This window comes from Ovis canadensis, chromosome 1, assembly GCF_042477335.2.
Source record: "Ovis canadensis isolate MfBH-ARS-UI-01 breed Bighorn chromosome 1, ARS-UI_OviCan_v2, whole genome shotgun sequence".
NCBI classification, from domain to species: Eukaryota; Metazoa; Chordata; class Mammalia; order Artiodactyla; family Bovidae; genus Ovis; species Ovis canadensis.
Window position 1 is genome coordinate 241367547 of NC_091245.1, and position 25956 is coordinate 241393502.

Here is a 25956-nt window from a genome sequence, read left to right on the forward strand (position 1 = left end):
GAAAATTGTGTGTGTGTTAGTTGCTCAGTTGTATCCAACTCTTTGCAACTCCATGGATTGTAGCTGGTCAGGGTCCTCTGTCCATGGGATACTCCAGTTAAGAATATTGGGGTGGGCAGCCATTTCCTTTTCCAGGAGATCTTCCGACCCAGGGATCAAACCTGGGACTCTAGAGTTTTTTTAATGAATTAAAATAGCATAAATAGTTCACCAACATAGGACCTACTGCTCTGATGTTCGGAATAATGACAAGAAAACCAACACAGCCAACAGAACTGTTACAAGGAATGTTCTGTAGTCATGCAAGGAAAAGTCAACAACCAAATAAAAAAGAAAATAAGTTTACTACTTTTTGCCTATGTGTGCATGTTTTAATTTTAGGTAGATTTTGTTATCCAACTAAAATTTTAAAAATGCCAACCTCTACAGTCTTTTATCCATAGATTTTATTGCTTTCCAAGGGGAGAAAAAAAAAAATCTCTCAAGAAGGATATAATAGTTTCTAAGCCTTATTTGCTACTTATTTATTAACCTATTATTTATTCATTACATTTTCATAGCAGGACAGACTTCACTTAGCTTTTATTTAAACTTTTATTTAAAGTGTACTTGGTTGAGGTTGCTATTAATTTATCTGATGCTTTAATGACCATTTAATTGTTCCTAAAAAAGCTAAACAAGTAACTACAGAGAAATGTTTCTCTCACAAATCCAAAAAGCAAGTGTTTCCAGAGATACAATTTAAGAAATACAAAATTTATATCAAAAGCTGTTCTTTCCTTATATAAAACTTAACTTTTACTTTTCTTTTTAAAGCCAACTAATACACAAAGTCACTAAAATTACAATTTGACTTGTTTCCCTGAAAAATATGTATTTGTGAGCAAAGATACAACATGTTAGGATACAGAGAAAAGTGGTCCCAGGAACCATGAAATGTAAAACAATATAGTTCAGTTTAGTAAATATTTGTTGAATTTACATAACATGTAAGGTACTATGTGTTGGGCACAATGCAGAACTTAAAGGTGAATCAGAAACAATCATTACCCTCAAAGGGACTCAGTACTCCTGGACATCCAAACAGGTCGGGTGCTTTCTAGCCTCTCTTTTAAAATTTGCTCAAGCTACCATCTGTGCCTAGAACAGCCTTTGGGTTCTGAATGCCTAATCAGGCTTCAAATTCCATTACCTCCATGAAGCTTGTCCTGTTCCATGCCCTATTTCTAATGCCCTGGTCCACATGTTGTCCCAAGCACCCTTATAGCTGCTTCCCACTTGGTATTTATACCTGTTATATTGTTCTTAAAGATCTTCTACAGTGTCTTATATTTATGCATTATACATACTATCCCATTTATAAAACAAGGCTTTATGGGGTTCTTTAATCTTCTGCAGTTGTCTATGTGTAAAGAAGGGACAAAATATCATAACTCTTAAAAGAGGCTTTCTGAACTGCAAATTGTTAAAAATCACCAATATAAATTAACAGCAATCTGCTATGTGTGTAACTAAATCTAGCGAGTAGTTTCTGAAAACTGCATTGAGCAACTGAGGAAATATGTTTCTTTCACATAACCAAAATGCAATTGGTTCCATAAATACAATATAAAATTAGATTAATATCAAAAGCTGTTCTCTAATTAAAAAAATAAAATTCTTAAAATAGAAAACCACTAAAATAGGAAGGAGTTTTATAAGCACAGTGTGAATTCCAGAAAATAGAAACATGTTTCAAAAATTTAATAAGAAGGCTTCCCCAAGACTTTTGTTGTTGTTGTTACTGATTTTTAAAATAAACTAATGAAATTAAATCAAAGAAACACATTAACATACGGACCAATGGGCTTACGAATACAAACAAGGAAAATATATTCATGTTATGAACTGCAAAAATCATGTGTCAGTCAAATTAAATTACATTTTTAACTATGCAGCAGCTGGTATTTTCAAAAACACAGGAGGCAGAAATAAGGCCTAAATCATCAGTAAGCATGTGCAGGGTTTCACATTCATAAAATGCAATCTCAAACATGTTGTCAGATGGAAGCAGAGAACTCAAAGATTCTTTAATAAAAAGCAGGCACAGTGAACAAACCTAAATTTCAAAACAGCCATCAAACAGAAAATTGCACAAAAAGACCTTCTGAATTGAACTGCAAACGTGCCTTTTTAAGGAGACTCAAATTGTGCTAAATGTACTAGTTTACATCAAATCAACCAATTAACTGCAACTAAATTATGTAGACCAGATAGCACTTAACCACAAATTTTAAAAAAATATGGGACTGCCGACTTGTTATTATAAATAGCCAGTATACCAGAAGACAGCAGACTGCTAATGGAAGAACCTTCAATGAGACAGGTTCTAAAAGGAACCCTGGGAATGAAATAATAGTTCATCCTATTTCCAGACTGGACAAACTGGTGATATTGACACTAATAAACACACCTTGTAAGAAGAAGGAATTCACTGTGCTGTCAAGATGATCATAAGCAGAGATTTTTTAAGGGACACACAGGCATGAGGAGGCGGAGGAAACTGTTGACAGAATACATACAAGGTTCCAGACCAAAGGCTCTATCTATGAATAAAAGAAGCCTCTATGTGCTGGTGCCTTACATATATTGTCTCTAATATCTGACAGAACTCTACCATGTAGATATTCTTTTCAATATTCTAGAAATGAATATACCCTAAGGTCACACTTAGGCAGAGCTGAGATTTGAAAATAATTTTATTTGATTAGACAGAAAAGCATGGAGTTTCCCAATGAATCAGAATAAGAAATAGGATCACTAATCTTATTTAACATTTTACAAATGTCCTAAAAGAGGGATTAAGAAAGAGATCACTTTAAGGGATTACTTTCTTTGATACTAAGAAAGTACCAAAACTCACATCACATTAATCTTAAAATCTTACGGGCAAAATAAAACATATACAAATCAGAGTATAAGCCAAAAAGAAAAGTACTCAAATAGTGTGGTAGAGTTTATAAAAACTTAGAGAGGGAAAAATTATATTGAAGTACCTATGGCAGGCAGATTTTATAGGACCTGAAACATTTTAATAAAGAAATGAAATCTACGTTAACAGGAAAGAGTTGTGGGGAAATTTCTCATGTGAGAAGAAGAGAGAAATAACAAGGCAAAAGGCATATTAAAAACAAAACACAAAGAAGGACCTTAAGTGAAAAAAGAGTGTTACAGAAAGGAAGACTCTAATTCCAGCAGAGGAGTTAAAATTATACTCTTGGAAGACGATTATTTGGATTCAGATTCTGACTCTGTTATATACAAGCTGTACAAACTTGGGCAAATAACTTCTGTAAAATGAGCATAATAATACACCCAACTTAAGAGTCATTCTGAGGATTAAATTACTAAATATACGGAAAGCACTTAAAATAGTGCTTAAACAGTGCCTCAGTTCAGTTGCTCAGTCGTGTCCGACTCTCTGTGACCCCATGAATCGCAGCATGCCAGGCCTCCCTGTCCATCACCAACTCCCGGAGTTCACTCAGACTCACGTCCATCGACTCAGTGATGCCATCCAGCCATCTCATCCTCTGTCGTCCCCTTCTCCTCCTGCCCCGAATCCCTTCCAGCATCAGAGTCTTTTCAAATGAGTCAGCTCTTTGCATCAGGTGGCCAAAGTATTCGAGTTCAGCTTCAACATCAGAACTGATCTCCTTTAGGATGGACTGGTTGGATCTCCTTGCAGTCCAAGGGACTCTCAAGAGTCTTCTCCAACACCACAGTTCAAAAGCATCAATTCTTCGGCGCTTAGCTTTCTTCACAGTCCCACTCTCACATCCATACATGACCACTGGAAAAAACCATAGTCTCGACTAGACGGACCTTTGTTGGCAAAGTGATGTCTCTGCTTTTCAATATGCTATCTAGGTTGGTCATGACTTTCCTTCCAAGGAGTAAGCGTCTTTTAATTTCATGGCTGCAGTCACCATCTGCACATATTAAATAAGTGCTAGTTATGATTACTGTCATTGCTGTTCAATTTTACAGCTGCTGTTGGAGAGTCAGAAACTAGGAGAGACGGGAAAAAAGGACAGATAGTATTGTATCTTGAAGGCCATTCAGTAAAGTAGACGTGAGGTCTTCCCTGTTAAGGGCTCACATTTCCTTCTCCAGGGGATATTCTCAACCAGGGATTGAACGCAGGTCTCCTGCACTGCAGGCAGTCTCTTTAGCATCTGAGTCACCAGGAAGCTTAAGGGTTCACAACAGGCACTTGAATAAGGAGGTGACATGGCTAAAACAACGTTTTAGAACAATCTGGTAATACTTTGATATGGAGAAGACAGACTGAAGATTTGGAAGTTGTTATGACAAGGCAGAATGACTGCAATGATGTGAAAGAACAATATTTTCATTCTTCCTCAAAACCAACTTTTGAATCTAGGAAACTTAGGAATGTACTTAACCAAAAACATGAAAGCTGAGAAACAGCTTGTTTTCGAAGGAAGAAGAAGAAAATGGTTCTGAGCACACTAAATTTGAGAGCTAGGGAGGTTTCTATATACAGATTTCCTAGGTAGGTAAAATATAAAATATCAGGACCTGAGATTTAAATGTACATATTTTCAGCAGATTAATTCATTCAACAAATATCTGGAATAAAGATTGCTACCTGGTTGCTAAAAATAATTAAACTTCTAATAAAACATAATCCATTCACAGTGTTATATATCTTACAGTCTTCAATGTCCTTTAAGTTCTATACGTGAACTAAATTTAAGTACACTTTAGTTTTCCCCTGAGAGGATACGCTACAAATAAGTAAATCTGTGTATACTCATTTCTAGTATACCTGCAAGAATGCTAAAAATGTTATGAGGTAACTTTTCTTGATGAAAGAGAACCATGAAAAGAACCTCATTATATATCAGACAGTAGTCTGGATGTTCGTGTAAAATGAGACACACTCGGAACATTTTTTTATTTGAAATGTATTTAAAGTTCTGAAGTCTTTAACTGAATTCTAGTGTTATTTTTCCCTTGTATGAAGAATAATTTTAATGTTTGAACAATAGTGAAAAGGCAAGCTAAAAACCAGGATTATTTCAGACAGACGATACTCCATGAACATCATATATGCATCCCCTACAGATGCCCGTGTTTCTGATGTTATCTGCCTTCAGGTGCCAGGCAAAAGATGTTTGAGAGTAGCAGCCATTTAAAATATATCCTCTTCTAATTTGAATGATAATACAACCTTTAGATCATTATTTCAACACTTTTATTAAGTGTTAAAAGGTCATTAATTTTAATTGGGAAGTTGAAAGAAAATACTACACTGAAATATTTCAGATTGTAATTCATGCAGAATTAAAATATGTGATTTATATGTGGAATCTAATATATGACACAAATGAACCTATCTATGAAACAGAAACAGAATCAGGGACACAGAAAATAGATTAGTGGTTGCCAAGGTGGGGAGTGGTAGGAGAGGGATGGATGGGGATTTGGGGATCAGCAGATGCAAACTGGTATATATAGAATAGATAAACAACAAGGCCCTACTGTAGAGCACAAGGAACTAATAGATTCAATATCCCGTGATAAACCATAATGGAAAAGAATGTATATACGTATAGCTGAGTCATTTTGCTATATGGCAGTAATTAACATAGTATGGTAAATCAACTATACTTTAATAAAAACAAAACAAAAATGTGATCTAGAGGGAAATTTCAGTGATGACTTATAGTTTTATTTACTAAAGGAGTAATAAGACTAGAAGTAGAGGGACTCTCCTGGTAGTCCAGGGGTGAAGACTTGGCGCTCCCAATACAGAGAGGGTGGGTTTGATCTCTGGTGGGGGAACTAAATCCCATTTGCAGCATAGCAGGACCAAAAAATAAGAAAGAAAGAAAGAACAGAAGTACAGAAAGATGCAATAAATATTAGGGAAATTCAATACTATTCTGGCTTATGTATAAATAAGAAAAATACATCTATCTCAAGATGTAATTTGACTGCTTAATTAACACCAGGAAGAGAATGACGAGATATTCTTGAACTCCCATCAATCAGGTGATAACCTTCAGTGCCTGAAAAGCATTGTATTTTCTTCTTGCTGTCCATCTGCTTCCCTGCAGAAGGGTATGTACTCCATATTATCAGATAGGATATACTACCTAATTATGTGTATATATATACACACACACACACATAAAACATATATACTAATACTCTATATTATTAGATATAGTTAGTCATCAATTATCAATAATAAATTTCCTAAGAGTGGTAACTATATTTTGTGAACATGGAGGAGAATGCTGCTGTGGGAAAGAGAGGAAAAAGACACAAAAGATTTAACTCTTAAAATAGTTAAAGACAAAATATCAATACTTGGGAATTATTAACAATGTTAACTTCTGCAGGATACCTCTGTTTTCATCTTTGTTATTATATACACCACAAGCTTTTGTCTTGAATGAATTATTTTTTTAATACCCATCTGGGTACTTTGACAACCTGATACATTTTAATCAAGCCAATGTCACATAATTAACCTTACACAGAGTAATTTCAACTTCCATAGTTCATTAAATGACATAAATGTACACTAATCTCCGCATGTTCTCAAAAATATAATAAAGCCAAAGTCCCGCTGTCTTAATAGAAATCACAATACTAGAAATCTAAATTTGTGATAACTTAAAGTATTACCTTAAAAATTAACAAAAGATCATTGTTTCATGTGTGTCAGTAAAAAGCATTAATTATCAGAAAGTTAATCCTGATATCACCTTGAAAAATAAGAGATCTGATAAAATAACATTTAGAGCTCTTTGAATGCCAGACTTCATGTTTCCTAAGGAACCATCTTGTTCACTAGCATGTATCTCCAGCCTAGAAAAATCTCTCGCATAAATACTTATTTAGTCAAACTAAATCATAACTAAGGGAACTATCTATCAAGTCCTACCCAGAAAGATATATGCCATAAAAATGCATTTATATTTACGGCTTAGTTCCCTCTTAAAAACATACCAAAAATTTTACTTCAGTCATTGTGGATAAAAAATTTTTCTGAAATATTTTGCATCTTCCTAGCTGTCTCAATTAGAAGACAACAAATGTGATTTGACCTTTTCCAATGACTTGGGATCATCATGAACATGTTTACTAGATCCTAGCTGGTTTTTCTCCTCAATGTTAAGTGTCACGTCCTCTCTCTCTGTATTTAGACTACTAGTAGTCATTAAACTTGCTCCACTCTTACATTCTTTTCTACAATACAGAAACAAAGGAGAAAACCTGATTAGAATTCTATTCTTCAAAAAAAGAAAAAGTACAGAAAAAGTTCCAAGAAAAAGTCATCAGGAAAAGTACATGGTTTTAAAAGCTGGAATTTTATGACATTATTGTGGTACAAAGGCATGCTTCCTTCTTTTATTTTATGTTACATACTGAGAGCATTGACCTTTTGATAAATGGCATGTTACAAACATACAAGTTTATTTCTTACTTAGGCTGAGAGATAAATTGAATTCGTTTCATCAGAAAATTGGGGGGGGCAGAGCTGGTAAAATTTGCAAAATCAGCAAAGCCATACTTATTCATTTCAAGTAGAGCAGAAAACAAACCAGAATCCATGGAACTTTAAAAATTAATTAAAGATCTTATGTTATATCCCAGTGACAGATTTTAAAGTCAATCTTTGTACATGGGAAAGTAATTCTAAATATTGAGGGTACTGAACACTGTAGATAATAAAATAATTTAGTGAACCTCGGTGAACTTTTTTTAATAAAAGGAAATTTCATATACCAAAGTATTTTAGCTAATATAGGTAAGTACTGTTTTATGAAATTTATTATAGGCTGTGTGCTGTAGGGACATGTGTAAAAATAAATTTCTTAATATAGATTGCAGTCAAAAAAGTTTGAAACCCATATAGTGAGTTTTTAATGTTCTGCAGATTGTCTGCAATCAGAAAATAGATTGTGCTTTTCCAACAATATTATTGTGTAACATACCATCACAAAATCAAAGTCATTAATGTATAGGTCGTTGAATGTGGCGGTTTCCAATGTAGTTTTAATATTATACCTAGCATGTAATTTTAGTACTAAAGATTAAAACTAAAAGTGATGCTTTTCTCTTGGTGTCATTAAGAAAACCCAAATAAACCTTTACGTAGCTATTTCTGATGCTTGCTATTAAAGAAGCTTTTCTTTAAAAAACTTTTATATAATGAGCCATACCAATTAAACTATATTAGTTAAAAGCTACCTAAATATTTAATTTTGAGAATCACAATTTAAATTTTACAAAAGTATCACTGAAGTATCCTCTAGTTATCTATGTATATTAAAGTGCATATTAAAATGAAGGATCCAAACTAAGTTCCTATTTTTTAGATACTACTGGATTCATATTCCAATCAAATCTTATTTCTCATCCTAACAACAGCAGTAGCTCCATTCTAACCCAATCACCACGGTTAATAAAGTTTTTTGGAAGAAATTATTGTGAAGCAAAAGGATAAATCTAAACTTGCTATCAGCCTACTAGGAATTTCCAAGTAATGCCAAAAGCTCATGCTGCACTGGAAAAATAACTGGCAAGGCAGTTATGATGAGAATTCTGGTACGCATACTCCTCCCTCGACTGCCTACTCATTTTAGGGCTCTAAGCTCAGCACACAGATCTGCATAAAAATATAAGTCCTACTCCCAAGAAACTGAAGTAAGAAAAGATATACCCATGGGGTTTTTTTTTAAGCTAGAATCAAGCAAGAGGGGGAAAAATATTATGGGGCAAAAAGAAAGAATCTCTAAAGAAATAGGAAATGTACAGTAATGCTGGCTGGGATTTGCTCTGGCTTCAGCCAAGAATCTTTCCTATCACAAACTTTTCAAACACAGGACAGAAAATGAACAGCTTTAATTAGCAGTCACTTTGTGGTATTAAAACATCTGAAATTATCGCAAGAATTCTCCAAATAGGAAGTTCCTTCACGAAAAAAAGCTATTAATACAAGTCTAACATAATCTGTGGCTTCCCTGGTGGCTCAGATGGTAAAGCGTCTGCCTGCAATACGGGAGACCCAAGTTTGATCCCTGGGTTGGGAAGATCTCCTGGAGAAGGAAATGGCAACCCACTCCAGTATTCCTGCCTGGAGAATCCCAGGGATGGAGGAGCCTGGTAGGCTATACTCCGTAGGGTTGCAAAGAGTCGGACACGACTGAGCAACTTCACTTCAACATAATCTGACACGACTGAGCAACTTCACTTCAACATAATCTGTAACTGAAATAAAATCTAAACGATTTACCTAACAAAGTCTCCAATGAAGTCTGGTTAAAGTAATTAACAACATTAACTAATTAACGTTAGTAAGTAACAGGTCTCTCTTAAGCTAAACAGTGAGTGCTCAGATATTTATTTTACTATTTAAATTGCAACTTGAGTGGTACATACATACATTATGAACAGTGTTTCTGTGTTATTCTGTGTTTGAAAACACAACAGGTAAAAAGTCAAAAAAGCATCACACAGATGCTGGGTGGTTGTGGAACCTGGTCTCTTCTGTCCACCCTGGCTGTACAGTGGGTTTCGGCACTTCCGGTTATAATCTGAGAACTGGAGCCCTACTTTACTGTCCAACCTCTGCAGATCCTCTGCAGAAAATGTAGTGTAACTCTGCTTCTAAGTATTTCCAAATGCCAACTAAAAAAAAAAAAAAAAATTCTCTGGAAAACTGATTTTCTTTTCTCTCAGAATTGCCAATAGAAAGCAACAATAACTCAACCATCAGCCTGGACACAAACTACACTTCTTCCCGATCTGGATATCTAACCCAGGGAAAGAAATTGTTTTCCCTATAAGGGAAAGAGATGAAGCAAAGAAACTCATAGGGGACTTAGAGGACAGAGATAACTGTCAAAATGTAGCTATGTTCTTTCATCTGAAGAAGTTAAGAAGAAATTAAGAAGTAAAATTTCTTTCTCAAATGATCAAACCAATGAAGATGAGAATGGAACAATAGGAGGCAGTTCAGGTTTAATGTAAAAACTGTTAATTCTATCTATAGGATAAAAATTTCTGGAAACATTATAGTACAGTAGGGAATAAGCAATTGTTGAAATAAGATCCAGAACTGTGGCAAGCAATCCTACCAAGATTAAATCCAACATCATTCTTCCCTGCATATTTCAGAATCACTACAGTACACACTGGGAAGAGCTACTTCACCTCAAAGCGGATAACATCAGAAACAAGGGGCACCTGTAGGGGATGCGTGTCCGGTGTTCATGGAGTATCGTCTGTCTGTCTGATGTTTTCACTCTCATTAAAATGAATTCAGTGACACAAGCCATCTTTCCCTCTTTCTTTAGATTCCATCTTCCTTAACTAGACATTCTTCATTTAATGTGTATCTGAATAATCCGAATAACTTTATTTTAAATGAAACAATGTGTGTGGAATCTATGACAAAAGAGGTAAGAATATACAATGGAGAAAAGATAGTCTCATAAATAATTGGTGCTGGGAAAATTTGACAGCTGCATATAAAACAATGAGATTAGAACATCCCCTCATACCATATACTAAAATAAACTCAAAAAGGATTTGAGACCTAGATTTAAAACCTGAAATCATAAAACTCCTAGAAGAGAACACAAGCAGAATATTCTTTGACATAAATCAGATCAATGGTGTTTTGGATTTGCCTCCTAAGACAAAAGAAATAAAAAGCAAAAATAAACGAATGGGACTGAATTAAATTTAAGGTTTTTGCATAGCAAAGGAAATCACTGCTAAAACAAAAAGATAACCCACTGAGTGGGAGAAAATATTTGCAAATGATATGATCAATAGGGGGTCAATATCTCAGGCATATAAACAGTGCATACAATTCAGTATCAAAAACAAAGAACCCAATTGAAAATTGGGCAGAAGACCTGAATAGACATTTTTCCAAAGAAGACATACAAATGGCTAACAGGTACATGAAAAGATGCTCAATTATGCTCAATTTCCCTCATAATAGCTAGCTATGAGGGAAATGCAAATAAAAACCACATTGAGATATCACCTAATGTTTCTCAGAATGAAAGGTGAACGTGAAAGTCGCTCATGTCCGACTCTTTGTGACCCCATGGACTGTATAGTGAATTCTCCAGGCCAGAATACCATAGTGAGTAGCCGTTCCCTTCTCCAGGGGATCTTCCCAACCCAGGGATTGAACCCAGGTCTCCTGCATTAACGGCAGATTCTTTACCAGCTGAGCTACCAGGGAAGCCCCTTTTGTCAGAATGGCTATCATCAAAAAGTTTTACAGTAACAAATGTTGTCAACGATGTAGAGAAAAGGGAACCCTCATACACTGTTGGTGGGAATGTAAATTGGTTCAGCCACTATGGAGAACACTATGGAAGCTCATCAAAAAACTATAAATAGAATTACCATATGATCCAGTAATCCCATTCCTGGGACTTATCTGAAGAAAATGAAAACACTAATTTGAAAAAATACATGCATCCCAATGTTTGCAGCAGAATTATTCACAATAGCCAAGGTATGGAAGCAACCTAAATGTCCATCAATAGATGAACGGCTAAAGAAGAGGCAGTATACAACTAAAAATGAAAAAATAATGAAACTGTCCTATTTGCTAAAACATGGATGGTCCTACGAGTGTAATGCTAGTGAAGTAACTCAGAACAAGACAAATACTTTATCACTTATGTGTGGAATCTAAACAATGAAATGAATGCATATAACAAAATATCAATAGACACAGATTCACAAATAGAATTAGTAGTCACCATTGGAGAGAGGGAAGGGGCAACATAGGGATATGGGATTAAAATAGGTAAGCAACGAAGATATATTGTACAGCACAGGGAAACAAAGCTAATATTTTATAATATTAAATGGGAGTATAATTCTTAAAAGTTTTGAATTACTGTGTTGTACACCTGAAACCAATGTAATATTGTAAATCAACTATTCTTCCAATAAAAGAATGTGTATTGAGTGAGTGAGTGAAGTTGCTCAGTCGTGTTCGACTCTGCAACCCAGTGGACTGTAGCCCACCAGGCTCCTCTGTCCATGAGATTCTCTAGGCAAGAATACTGGAGTGGGTTACCATTTCCTTCTCCAGGGGATCTTCCCAACCCAGGGATCTAACCCAGGTCTCCCGCACTGCAGGCAGACACTTTAACCTCTGAGCCAAGAAGTTACTGGCATTATATGTTTTCACTAGGTTAGGGTAAAGTACATGTAATTTCCTGTTTTTCAGCTTTTTCTTTCATTAAATATTACTTTCCTTGTAAAATAAGAGAATTTGTTTCACTGTTTTAATACTGAATGAATTTGTATATAAAGGAACCTAATTATTAACACAGATATTTTTACCAAAGGGTAGAAGAAAGAAAGAAATGAATACATTAATGCACTAGTAGCACAGAGCTATCTGAATCCTATGTGGGTAGAAACGCTTCCATCTACTGAGTATTATTTAACATGTTTCTTTAGTGAAATCTTTTATACAGGATTCCAAAGTAGATTAGCAACAAACATTATAGGTTACTTTATAGAAATATAAAAAAGAGTAAGAAAATTTTAAAAATGATATTATAGATGACTTTAATATATGACTTTAACTTCTATTTAAGTTCATATCTACTTATTTAGTACTACTGAAATAAAAGCGCAATTCTGAGAATACCATATACTGTATCAGCCTGGAGGCCTGAGAGAGGAGAATGAAAGGTAAGCTTAGAAAGAAAAACTAGATGCCTGTTTTGTAAGATGACAGAATTTCACTTCAAAAATTTTATTATTTGTTACTATAATAAGATCACACAAATAACTCAAAAATATTTATGTTAATTTTTAAATTATCATAAAATATTTAGACCCAGAGAAAAATGTGGGATACATGACTATCTAGATTTAGAAATACTTCCAAGGGCATTCCAAGAACATTAAGTGAAATGAAAATGAAGCCAACAGAATGTTCCAATAATACTGTTTATTCCCTAATCTACTTAAATTTAATTTTAAGCCATTAGGATTTTCTAAATATTCTAAATTCAGCAAATATTTATTAATCATCTACCAAGTGCCACACAATGTATTAGGAATTTGAGTTGTAGAAAGAAAAACATGATCTTTCCCCTCACAGAGGATTAAATAAGCAATATATAAAAGAAGTGATCTGCTCTGCCTTGAAGATTAGGGAAGGTTTCAGATAGGAGATGAAACTTCATCTGAGACCTAAAACAAGCCAGGTAGACAAGCGAGGGGAGATACTCAGATGAAGGACACAGCAGAAACCAAGACAGAGGGGAAGAGACTGCTCAGCACCTCCTGGGACTTGTAAATTCTTCATGGTTAAGGTAAGGGGACAGGCAAAGTACAGATGTGACTTGACTTTAGACAGAGACAGAAGTCAGGTCAAGTAGGGGTTTGTGCCCCAGTTAGGTTTTGTCAAAGTCACATTCCAACAGAAAATGAGTACCAACGTATTCCTTGGATTGTATTCATCTACAATCCAAATGTAACTCCATCTAATGAACCCCCTCCCTGAAATATGGAGGGAATAATATCTAAGTCCTTTCAGCCTCCTGCAGCTAGCTACATTTTTCAAAAATAATCACTAGAGCATTAAGCAGTAATAAGATTCAACAGAAGTACATGGACTACACCATTTCTGTTTACCAAGCTTCCCTTGAATTAAGTTGAAATAAAGCAAATTGACTATTTGAAGAAGTTGACTTAGCATTAAAACCACAAGGTAGAAACATTTTAGATTGCAATGACAACAGATTTTTGGCAACTTATGATTTTTTTACTATAAACACAGAAATTTGTGTAGTTTAGAAAAGTTCTATTTTTAAGTGATTATTTTAATGTTCTTGAAATAACCAAGTATTTTTACAAAAAATTTTAAATGTTATTTCCCACTGGGATGCCAATTCAAGTCTTTTGAGAACTCTCTGCCTCAGAATGCTATGAAGTCATTTTTCTAACTAGAAGATTTAATAAAGCCTTAATGTATTTACCAGAAAGCCAGAAATGTTTTCCTAATTTCAAACACTCACCAAAAACTAACATTTCCAAACAATTATATTTTGTCACAGTGAAGCACAAGTGCACAAAGATAAACAAAATAACATTGTTCTGCTTTTCCTCTAAAGTGCTGTATTTTTCAGAAGATACAGTTTTTGTCAGTGTAAGTAAAAGTGACTGTTTTCAGATTAAGCAGCTGGCATGTAATCAATAGTTATTACTGGCCTTCTGGACATTCCACATATCCAAATACTAATTCTGAGTATGGGTTCTGCTATGGTCTCTCCAGGGCAAGAAGACTAAAAGGCTCAAATGTGCTTCTCTTGACAAAAGATTAAAAAAAAAAATTAAAACACGACTCTATTTTAAAATGTTACAAACAATTCAATTTTCTACCTTCCAAAAACTGTTAATTGCATTTCAGCATCTTATTAGCTACCTTGAGTCACAAACCACTTGAGATAGTTTGTGTAGAAAATCTGTCATCTTCTTTATTGTAACAGAGCTTTTACTCGTTTACTTTTAAGAGAGAATAAGAGAAGTTTAGGTTTCTTTAATTATAGCATAACGTTCTTCTTCAAAAAAAGTCTAAAGATTTATAATAAGTAAACCTTGAAATACCCTAATCATTTGAAGAATCTTGAGAGAATTTTATTTTTTACTTCTTTTCTCTTCTGCTATCTACAATGGAAAGGGCTCGTTTCACCAAAGAAAGCTCTGTAAGATGATGCCAACTCTCATTTGTCTGAGATAATTTGGGTTTCACTTTGGATAGGAGGCATAGCAAAAAAAAAACACCTTGTAACTATTCTCAATATACTGTGGCATACAGTATGGTGCTGAATTAAGCTTTTGTCAGTATTCAGTCCTAGCATGCTACATCAGGAATAAGAAAATGAGCTCTTTTTCTAACTATTTTCTTAAGTCAATTTATTCATAAAAATTGTGGCTACACATGAGTATCCACAAAGAGCTATTTATTTGCAATTCAGAAGAGAAGTATCATACATAAATTGTAAATAACTGGTTTCTGTAACATAGCTACTACAAAACTTAATCACCAACTTGGAAGTCAAAAAAGTACAGTCATGGATTTCTGATCTGAAGATTATAGCTAATAAAGCTAATAGCCTGTGCACCAGTGATCACCATTAGAAAAGAAATTTTCTTTGGAATGAGATTCCAGTTGTTTTCCCAGTAATCATGATGACTTTATCCACTCACCCTACCTTGACAGATGATCTGTAATTCATAAGCTTGTATTTATGAAACTTATTTTATATACATTATACACTGGCTTAACAACACTGTCCTTTATAAGCCAAATTAAAAATTTTACACATCAGTTGACATGAGTTACTGTATCACAGCGTGACTTATCAGCCAATGATTAGTTTCTGAAAGGTGAGAACTGAATTCAGGTGTTAATTTGACTGAGCTAAGAGATGTCCAGACAGCTGGTAAAATAGTTAGGCAGGTGTCTGTGAGGGGGTTTTTGAATTGTTTGTCATTTCATTCAGTAGACTGAGTAAAGAAGATCCACCCTCAACAATGTGAATAGGCATCACCAAATTCCTAGAGGTTCCAAACAGAACAAAAGATGAAGGGAAGGGTGAATTCCCTCTCTCTGTTCTTGACATCCACATTCTCCTGCCCTTAAACTTCAGAGCTCTTAGTTCTTGGGTCTCTGGACTCAAGGATTATACCATCAGATCCCCTGGTTCTCTGGCTTTCAGACCCTAACTGAATTACACCACTGGTTTTCCTAGTTATCCAGCTTGCAGACAGTAGATTACAGGACCTTTCAGCTTAGTACAGTCAGCACCTTTGCCATCTTTATCCTTATTCTATTTTATACCAATAATGAAAAAATCAATAAAACATTGATGGTTAATAACTACTGCCTAGTTACTGTGTGCAAGGCACTGTCTGACAAGCATTCAACACTGATTATTTCATTTGATCCTTATAACAATGCTATGATATTAGGAACATTTATAATTTGTTTTACAGATAAAGAAATTGAGGCACACAGAGATAAAAATAACTTGTCTAAGATCACACTACTATAAATGATAAAGATGTGATTCAAATGTATGCAGTTTGCTTCCAGATCTTGAATACAACCAATATGTCTCCCTCAGTAAATTAATGTCTTGTAAATTTAATATAACTGAAAGAAATTATTAGAAATAATATGAGTATGAAATCTTTCACTTTAAATGTCTATAATATATTCTGTTGTATATTTGTGAAGGAAAATTAACAAAGTTAAAGAATATGTATAGAATAGAACTTTAAGACTATGTCTACACAATGAGTTATATAATAAGATTTTAATGTTTTCTTTCTAAGATTAGAATCCTCAAAACATTTTTACATATTCTTTATATGCAAGTGCTTTTAAAGAATACGTTATACACACAAGCAGAAGACTTACTATACTACATAGATTGATTTAACAAACTTTCATTGCTCTCCTACTATGCACTATAATACAAATTAGATATTTGCTGCTGCTGCTGCTGCTAAGCCGCTTCAGTCGTGTCTGACTCTGTGCGACCCCATAGACGGCAGCCCACCAGGCTTCGCCGTCCCTGGAATTCTCCAGGCAAGAATACTGGAGTGGGTTGCCATTTCCTTCTCCAATGCATGAAAGCGAAAAGTGAAAGTGAAGTCGCTCAGTCGTGTCCAACTCTTCACAACCCCATGGACTGCAGCCTACCAGGCTCTTCCGTCCACGGGATTCTCCATGCAAAAGTACTGGAGAGGGGTGCCATTGCCTTCTCCAATTAGATATTTAAATATAGTTAAAACATGAACTCTAAACATAGTAAGCCTGCATATAAGTGAAATATATATAATAGAAAACAACAATGTGATAAAGAGATTTGAGCTGGAATGGTTTGTTCTGTCCGAGGGAGGGGAGAAAGAAAAGTAAGGCTTCCAGAAGAGGTAACGGTCTCAGCACTTAAATGGCCAGAAATATAGGTGATAAAGGTCATCTTAGAGATCTTGGACACAGGAAATAGTATGTGTGAAGGCACAAAAACACAGCAAGTTGAGAGATTTCAGTAGGTGATATGACTACAGCACAAAATTCAAGACAGGAAGTGGCAAGTGATGAGCTGGAATATTAGCTAAACCAGGAAATTCCATTAGATATACTCAGACATGTATGTGATGAGGATCCACTGAAGGGAGCGGAGGACTAACAAGCCCTCCTATCCATTCCTGAGTTGGGTTTTACCCTAAAAATAATTACTTAATGACAGTATTTCCCTAAATGTTGTAGTGCAACACCTCTCGTCCCCACCTAAAAAGAAAGTTACTTTAAAAAAATAAAAGGTATTGCAGTTTCAAATTACCAAAGACTGGACTAAGACAAACATTACATACCTTAATGATGCAATAAATCTTGAAATCAGCAGAATTAGCTTACTTTTCATTTCATAGTGGCATGAAATTATCAAATATAGTAATAATATTTCATTTTGTTGGAACAATCTGTAATTATTATAATTTAGTTCTAGATCAAATCTTAAAACGGTTTAAATTCAAACTACTATAAAAGAATAACAATTAGAAAGATAAGTAAATCTAATACATTTGACTTCAAGCTCTATTTCCCATTTAAAGGCAATTCAGAGTTTAAATTTGGAAGTAATATACAATACAAAAACATTTATTATTTACAAAGTGCTCTACATTTTCAAACTCCTTTACAGTTATTATTTTATTTAAAAAGTTTATTATGGAGGTGTAATTTCTTTCATGAAATTAAAGGAGCAGAGACAAAAAGGCAGGCACAGCAGGAGTCGGAGAAGCCTTTCTTACTTAACAGATAAATCATCTAATATCAAGCATGGAAAGTACACGAAATGATATCCCACATCTGTTCTCTAAGATACATGTAAGACACTCAGGTTTGAGATAGTTCAATAAAAGTAACAGGCTTCAATCTGGCTCTCCTGACAAGGAGACAATCCGAAAACAAATTTTTAAAGATAGTATTAAAAAACAACAACAACAACAAATAAACAAAAAACAAACCTTAAAATCTCACATCTTTAGAGCTAAATTGATGATAGTGAGGGAAGTCCTACAGCAAACTTTGTTTTAACTATTTGAAATGCCAGCGTAACCCACTTCATGGAGACAAACTTTATACATGTGACAGTCAGCTTATTATAAGAGAATCCCAGCATCAACAAAGATATAGATACAGATGTTGTAATCATACTGGAGGGTGAAGACATAAAACTAAAGACTAACATTTCCATTCCTAGGTTAGATCAAGCAAGACCACTATTAAATCACAGTTCAAGATGCCCAATAACCATGTGAAAAGTCTTAGAACCAATAGTAATTAGGTAAAACTGAATCATAAAACTGATGGTGTTTTCCTCTTTGTACTGGCACCTAAAGCTTAAATTTTATAGCAAATGAATAAGAGGTAAGTAAACTCATTCTTGTCTTTCCTTTCATTGTCTCCTCATTTTCTTTCTGCCCTTACTCCTTTATTTAATCTGAATGAATTGTGTAAACTTTCTTAAATCCTTTCTGAAACAAGAGAGAATTTAAACTAGCTAGCTAAACAAACAGTAACCAAAAAATGAAAACGGAAACATTACCTTTTCATCAAAATTACAATCAAGTCTTCTAATTAACACGATGAAAGTGCCAGATGAATTATCTCTTACTGGCGGAGGCACTATGGGTTCACAGGCATTCTCTGGTTTTGAGTTAATCAAAAAACCCTAAAAAAAGAATTAGCAGTAAGTTTTCTCTCTGTTAAACTAAAAATTAAAAAAGGAATTCAACTTACTTCTATGAACACCTTTTGAATTTGCTCCCCATGTTTTGCATTACACTAGATGAATTATCTGGCAACTACAACAGTTTCTACCTGCACAGTGCTCACAGTCCCAGAACTACTAAAGTAGTATTTGGTTTCCTAAGCATTTTTTTCATTCCATTTTTACTATTAAACTAAAAAAAAAAAAAAAATCACACATAAGTCCATCACCCCAGAGACAACCACTGTTAGCATGTTGATATATTTTCCAACAATGATTCCCATTTCTAAGTCAAGTGAATACTTTTTAAAAAGTAACTACTGATTTTCTTTCATCAAACAATGAAAATGTACAGCATTTCTGGGAACTTATTCTATAGAATCACTAGACTGGGTATATAAAGGTGTATGTAGAAAGATGTTCCCTCTTACATTGCTTTTAACCAGAAATCATGTTCATCAATATGGCAGCCATTTAAGAAATTATAATATACTCTTTCAGTGGAAAATAATAGAATCACTAAAAGGAATAAGGTAAATCTATACATATTAAACTGAAAAGGCATTCACAAAATAACTACCAATTAAAAAAAAAAAAAACAACAGCAAGTTGCTCTCCCAAAAATACAGGATGGTTTCACATCTGAAATGTATTAATATAAAATGTTATATTAATAGTTTAAAACAGAAAAACCAAAATCAACAGATATAAAACACTGAATAAACACATAAAGATATTATCAAAGTCTTCAAATTCATTTATAAGAAATGAGTAATTTTGTAACTTTATCAACAAAGGTCCATCTAGTCAAAGCTATGGTTTTTCTAGTAGTCATGTATGGATGTGAGAGTTGGACCATAAAGAAAGCTGAGCGCTGAAGAATTGATGCTTTTGAATCGTGGTGTTGGAGAAGACTCTTGAGAGTCCCTTGGACTGCAAGGAGATCCAACCAGTCCATCCTAAAGGAAATCAGTCCTGAATATTCATTGGAAGGACTGATGCCGAAGCTGAAACTCCAATACTTTGGCCACCTGATGTGAAGAACTGATTCATTTGAAAAGACCCTGATGCTGAGAAAGACTGAAGGCAGGAGGACAAAGGACAACAGAGGATTAGATAGTTGGATGGCATCACTGATGCAATGGACATGAGTTTGAATAGGCTCCGGGGGTTGGCGATGGACAGGGAGGCCTGGCGTGCTGCAGTCCATGGGGCCTCAGAGTCAGACACAAATGAGCGACTGAACTGAACTGAATTGAGTAATTAAGGCTATGACACAGTGTCTTAAAACAGTCCTGTATGGTACATGAACTGGTCGCACCAACCATCTATTCTACAGGATTTGGTAACTTCTCCTGCCTTAAATGAATTGCCTGGCTTGTGATAGAGAATGTTTTTGCACATGTTTCAGGAATAAAATACAGCATACCTTCACTTACTCAAAGAATAACTCCCTCTCTTGACTCCCTAAAGCGCTTGATTTTTACTTTGCAAGGAAACAGAAATGTGGTTATCCTCTCAACAAAGAATATTTACTTTATTCATATTAAATTTGCTCCCTGCTGCCTTTCCTGTGCCTTTCTGCACACAAACTAACTTTATGCCTTACAGCCAAATCACATAGCACAGTTCTTCTCAAGACACTTATAACAGCAATTAAACTCAAGCCATGTGGCAGCAACAGGGTATATAACTCAACTGAAGTGAAGACAATATGAACAGCTATGACCAAATTTCCTGTGAGGACAACTCCATCATGATCGCCATCTAGCGGATAACAAGTGAAAGACACATCCTAATTTCAGATAAGTTAAAACATGGGTTAATAAAGTGCATCTTGGAATCAATATAGGGCTTAGAATCTTAGAATCAATATGAGTGCACAATCAACATGGGGCTTCCCTGGTGACCCATATAGTAAAGAGTCTGCCTGCAGTGCGGAAGACCCGGGTTCGATCCCTGGGTCGGGAAGATCCCCTAGAGAAGGAAATGGCAACCCACTCTGGTATCCTTGCCTGGAAAATTCCATGGACGGAGGAGCCTGGCAGGTTAAAGTCCATGGGTTCGCAAAGAGTTGGAAATGACTGAGCAACTTCACTTTAGAATCAATAAATGTATAATATGTATAGAACACCAAAAGGTCTACGAGTGGAACCAGGAACAGGCTTTTGCTTTTTAATCATTTCTGTATTGATGAATCTGTTATGTATTACTTTGTGTATGTATTATTGTATATATAGTATTATTATGCATTATTTTTAGACATAAGAAAACTTACAAAACTTAAATACACATAAGCTAAAAATTAAAAAAAAATCTATCTGCACTAATGGAAACTGAAGCCTAAAAACAAAAAAAACAGGTTTTTGTTTTGTTTTGAGGGGGCGGGGGGGGGGGGGCACATGGCTCATGGGGTCTTAGTTTCCTAACCAAGGATCAAACCAGAATACCTGGCAGTGAAGCACACATTGGGCCACCAGGGAATTCCCCAAAACAGGTCTTAAAATTATTAAATATTATTTTTCCTGTAGACTATGCTAAAAACAGTAACTTGATAAAAATAGCCTACCAGTTCCTATCCTTCCCCCAGATATGTCACTTAAAACAGTGAAAATTTATTTTGTTTCATCCACAAAGTCTACAAGGCAGTGTAATGGATTTTGCCAATTAATTTAGGAGAACTCTCTAGTCCCTTCAAGAGTGGCCAAGAAGGTGCTGCCTTATTCCAGGTCCACATGCCTCAAGTTTCCCTCCATAGCCAATTCCTTTTTCTTAAAAGGATGCAAAAAAAATAAATAAATAAAAATAAAAGGATGCTTGCTCTGCAATCAAGGATCCTCCTTATCCCTATTTACTGATGGGGCAGTTTACACCAATGTGTAGGAAGCCCAAGAAAACTACCAATGTCGAGGAGATTCAGAGAGGATGCCCATCTTTCTTACCATTGTTGCTGTAATTCTCTGATGATGAAACAAAGAGGCAGGACAAAAATAGTGCTTTCAGTCTGGCACCTCAGTATCACCAAATGCATAACAGAATAGGTTTGTGGTATATATATTTATGGATTTTTTTTTAAAAAGCTTTTATGGCAATACATGAAGCAGAGTACACAGAAGATGGTTTTTCAGCTTGATGAGTGTTCTCAAACTGAACATATCTGTGTCAGGAAACAGATATTAACACCCCTCCAGGAGCTCCCTTCATCATCCCTGTCAGTCACTACCACCCCCCACCCCCATCCAATCAGCAGTGTCACTACATGGACTTTGAAGAGCTTAGATCAGATTTTGCCTAATTTTCTACTTAAACAGAATCAGACATACAGCAGATTCTCTTTTAGACATCTCTCTCTCAGTACTGTATTTCCCAGACTCATCCCTGCTCTTCAGCAACCATACTGTTAAGATGTATTTGGCAGATCTTACATCTTCATTTCTCTATAGTATTACATGGTGTGAATATACCAAAATGTATTCTTCTGATGAGCATTTGGGTAATTTATAGCAGGCACTATTACAAACAGTGCTGTTATAAACCTTCCAGTGCAAGTGTTTCCATGAACACATGTGCATGATGTTTATGTACAAAGAAGAACCATAAGATATCAAGCTGGATCACAGAGTTTCAAGCTCTAGTAAATACCACCAAGCAATTCATTTTCCCAAAGTGGTCTGGGTTATCATGTTTTAACTGGAATATTCAAATAACCTAAACTTGAAAATCATACTGAATATAATTTTGTTTTACCACTTCCAAAGTACTTAGAACTGTGAAACTGCAGGGTAAGTGTTATGAGAGAATTACTTTGCTTGATAAATTACACTGTTAATGAAGTCAAAAAGAGACAGATAATTTTAAAAGACGGTTTTATTTAAAAGACTGTTTCAGGCTGAAAAGCCTTAGACTTTCCTCCCCTCAGTTTGAACTGAATGGCAACTATACAATGAATAAAATTAAGAAGAGTATGTGTGTGTGCTCAGTATCTTTAGTCATGTCTAACTCTTTGCGACCCTATGGACTGTAGTCCACCAGGCTCCTCTGTCCATGGGATTTTTCAGGCAAGAATACTGGAGTGGGTTGCCATGCCCTCCTCCAGGGAATCTTCTTGACCTAGGGTAAGGAGAGTATATGCAAAGATAAATGTCAACAAAAATGCTGAAAGCAAGGGAACAGAGCATCGTTCCCTTTGTAAAAATATAAAAGTAAAAGCATGAAGAAAAAAAGTAGTGAGCTGTTTTGTTAGTGAATACCTGAAGTTATTAATAATCAATAACTGCAGTAATAGCAGGCAGTTAATATTTGTTGAGCCATGGCACTGAGCACTGTGTGTCAGGCACTATGCCCTTTAAATGCCCTAATTCATTTAACCTTTGCAATAACCCTATGGGGTAACTCCTATTGTTATATCCCTATTGTAAAGAGGAGGGAAACTGAGTCTCAAAAGAGTTAGGTAACTTGTCTAAGGTTACACAGAGCAGGCATGTAATCCCAGAAGTCTGGGTCTAGACCCTACATTCTCAACCACTCTGCCATTGTCCTCCTGCTGGACAGGAAAAAAAAAAAAACAGGTGAAGAAGAAAATGGGCAATAAGAAGAGAAATGCACATTTACAAAAATGAACAAATTGTTCATTTAAAAGGCAGTTAAGGTTGATTCCAAAATTTAATACAACCATTTCAAATGATAAAGATGTCATAACTGTTACATTCAAACACAGACAAAAAGAGTCACACTGATCACACTTTATCAGCTAACATTTTCCTAATGTGTGACAGATTAATTTGTTTCTAGGATGTTAAAAAGATCCACTGCTATTTTCTCTAATGCTTTGTTAGACCATTCTTCTAAAATCTACCAGTAACTTTCACATACAAGGTACATTTAATTCCCTTTTCACAAATTGCTGGACATTACTCTCCTCTTAGGCAGTAAAACACCCCTTAACCATTACGCATTATTTTAAGTTCAATAAGATAAAACAAAATAAAAACAACATGAAGTACAAATGCACAGATGAGAGAAAATTATTCTATGTGAGGCAGTAACAGAAAAGGTGATGTTTGACTTGGTTCTTAAACTTTACTATAGTTCAATCTGGTGCCCAAACCTAAATATACTACTATAAGTGATCTGACCAATACAACAACAGACAGGAACTATCACACTTTAACCTTTCCTAGATACTATATGTCAATTGATGCGCCATAAAACCAAATTAGGTTTCTGACAAACACATTACAGTCCCTTCAACAAACTTTTGACATGCTGCTACTGAGCTATATTTCTTCTCTTTTCAGAACCTATCTTTTAAGACTTAAAGTGAAGTCGCTCAGTCGTGTCCGATTCTTTGCGACCCCATGGACTGTAGCCTACTACGCTCCTCTGTCCACGGGATTTTCCAGGCCAGAGTACTGGAGTGGGTTGCCATTTCCTTCTCTAGAGGATATTCCTGACCCAGGGATCGAACCCAGGTCTCCCGCACTGTAGGCAGACGCTTTACCGTCTGAGCCACCAGGCCAGGGCAGATTTAATTCTAGTATCAAATTCTTAAAAATAACAACATAATATATAAAAACGTAAAGATTGTTGCCTTGAGTTTTACTTAACATAGAAGTAGTCATTTGTCAGGATTTTGATTTTATAAATCTCAAGCTCCATGAGGAAAAGTCCACCTGGTACATGCTTCTCATTCAGCATGTAGAGATACTGCTTCACTCAGGGGATGTATTTTGCCATTTTAGAAAGCAAAATCACTGCGCCCTCTGGTGGACAATGCTTTTTAGTTAGTAATAGGTTGCATGCATACTGTTTCACCAGCATACCCACTCATACCATTATCATTCTTAAGAAAAACTAACAATTGTCACTTCAGTCTGAACAAACAGGGATTTACATGGTGGAGTTAGCAGTAAACAATCCACTTGCCAGTGCAGGAGACATACTGAGACACAGGTTTGATCCCTGCGTCGGGAAAATCCCCTGGAGGAGGACATGGCAATCCGCGTAAGTATTCTCGCCTGGAGAACCTCCATGAACAGAGAAGCCTTGCAGGCTATAGTCCACAGAGTTGCAGACTTGGACATGACTGAAGCACATGTACGGTGAATCAACAAAGTGGAAAATTAAAAGCTCAAAAGACTGGTACACTTGTAGGACTTGATATATCCAACAAGACTGTTTCTTTAAAACAGGAATTTTAAGTGAATTGAGCTTACACTGTAATTACATGTCCTTTAAGACAGTCTTCTATATTGCCATATAATCAATACACATCAGTAAGGAATATTTATTCATATTTTATAGTCTGTAGTACTTGGCAAATCCTCTAAGAACATAAAAGCTTTAAATGTGTTAATCAATTACAGAGTTCTTAACAAAATCTTTGATAACAAAAAGTTCAGAAACAAATACAGAAAGTAAATCTGTGAAAACTTAAAAGACAGCAAAGAAATTCTCCTTCAGTTTTATAAACAAAAGTGAGTCCTGAGTAATATATCTTCACAGTGAAGTGAAGTCGCTCAGTCGTGTCTGACTTTTTGCGACCCCATAGACTGTAGCCTACCAGGATCCTCTGCCCATGGGATTTCCCAGGCAATAGTACTGGAGTGGATTGCCATTTCCTTCTCCAGGGGATCTTCGCAACCCAGGGCTCGAACCCGGGTCTCCTGCATTGTAGACAGACACCTTACCGTCTGAACCACCAGGGAAGTCCTATATGTCATCATAACTGTTTGCAATTTGTCATTATCACAAGTCAGTCATGTGCTCAGTATCTAAGTCTCGTCTGACTCTTTACGACCCTATGGGCTGTGGCCTGCCAAGCTCCTCTCTCTATGGGATTTCCCAGGCAAGAATACTGGAGTGGGTAGTCATTTCCTTCTACAATAACTCAGTTATAGTTGAGCACAATCTAGTTAACTAAAGTTGAATATAATCTGGTTATCAGGCTGATTAAGGGGGTCAGAACTTAAAATTACTGATAGCAATGGTCAGATCCTAACTACTGAAATTGTTTCAGTATGCAATGTTCAAAGAGAATGGTGAATAGCAAGAAGGGGTGATGCAGGTACACAGATAAAAGTAGGGAGAA

At 35.4% G+C, this 25956-nt stretch overlaps 1 protein-coding gene across 6 annotated transcripts in view; it reads right to left on the minus strand.

Annotated features, from left to right (window-relative positions):
- RNF13 (ring finger protein 13) overlaps positions 1-25956 on the minus strand; it is a 131607-nt gene that overhangs the window by 66674 nt on the left and 38977 nt on the right. For 4 of the 6 annotated variants that reach the window (XM_069562829.1, XM_069562855.1, XM_069562838.1 and 1 more), the window contains one exon: positions 18702-18827. The exons of the other annotated variants lie outside the window; for them this stretch is intronic. In XM_069562829.1, the coding sequence (XP_069418930.1) occupies positions 18702-18827 (126 nt within the window). The remainder of the gene's footprint in view (positions 1-18701; positions 18828-25956) is intronic. 6 annotated transcript variants of the gene reach the window in all.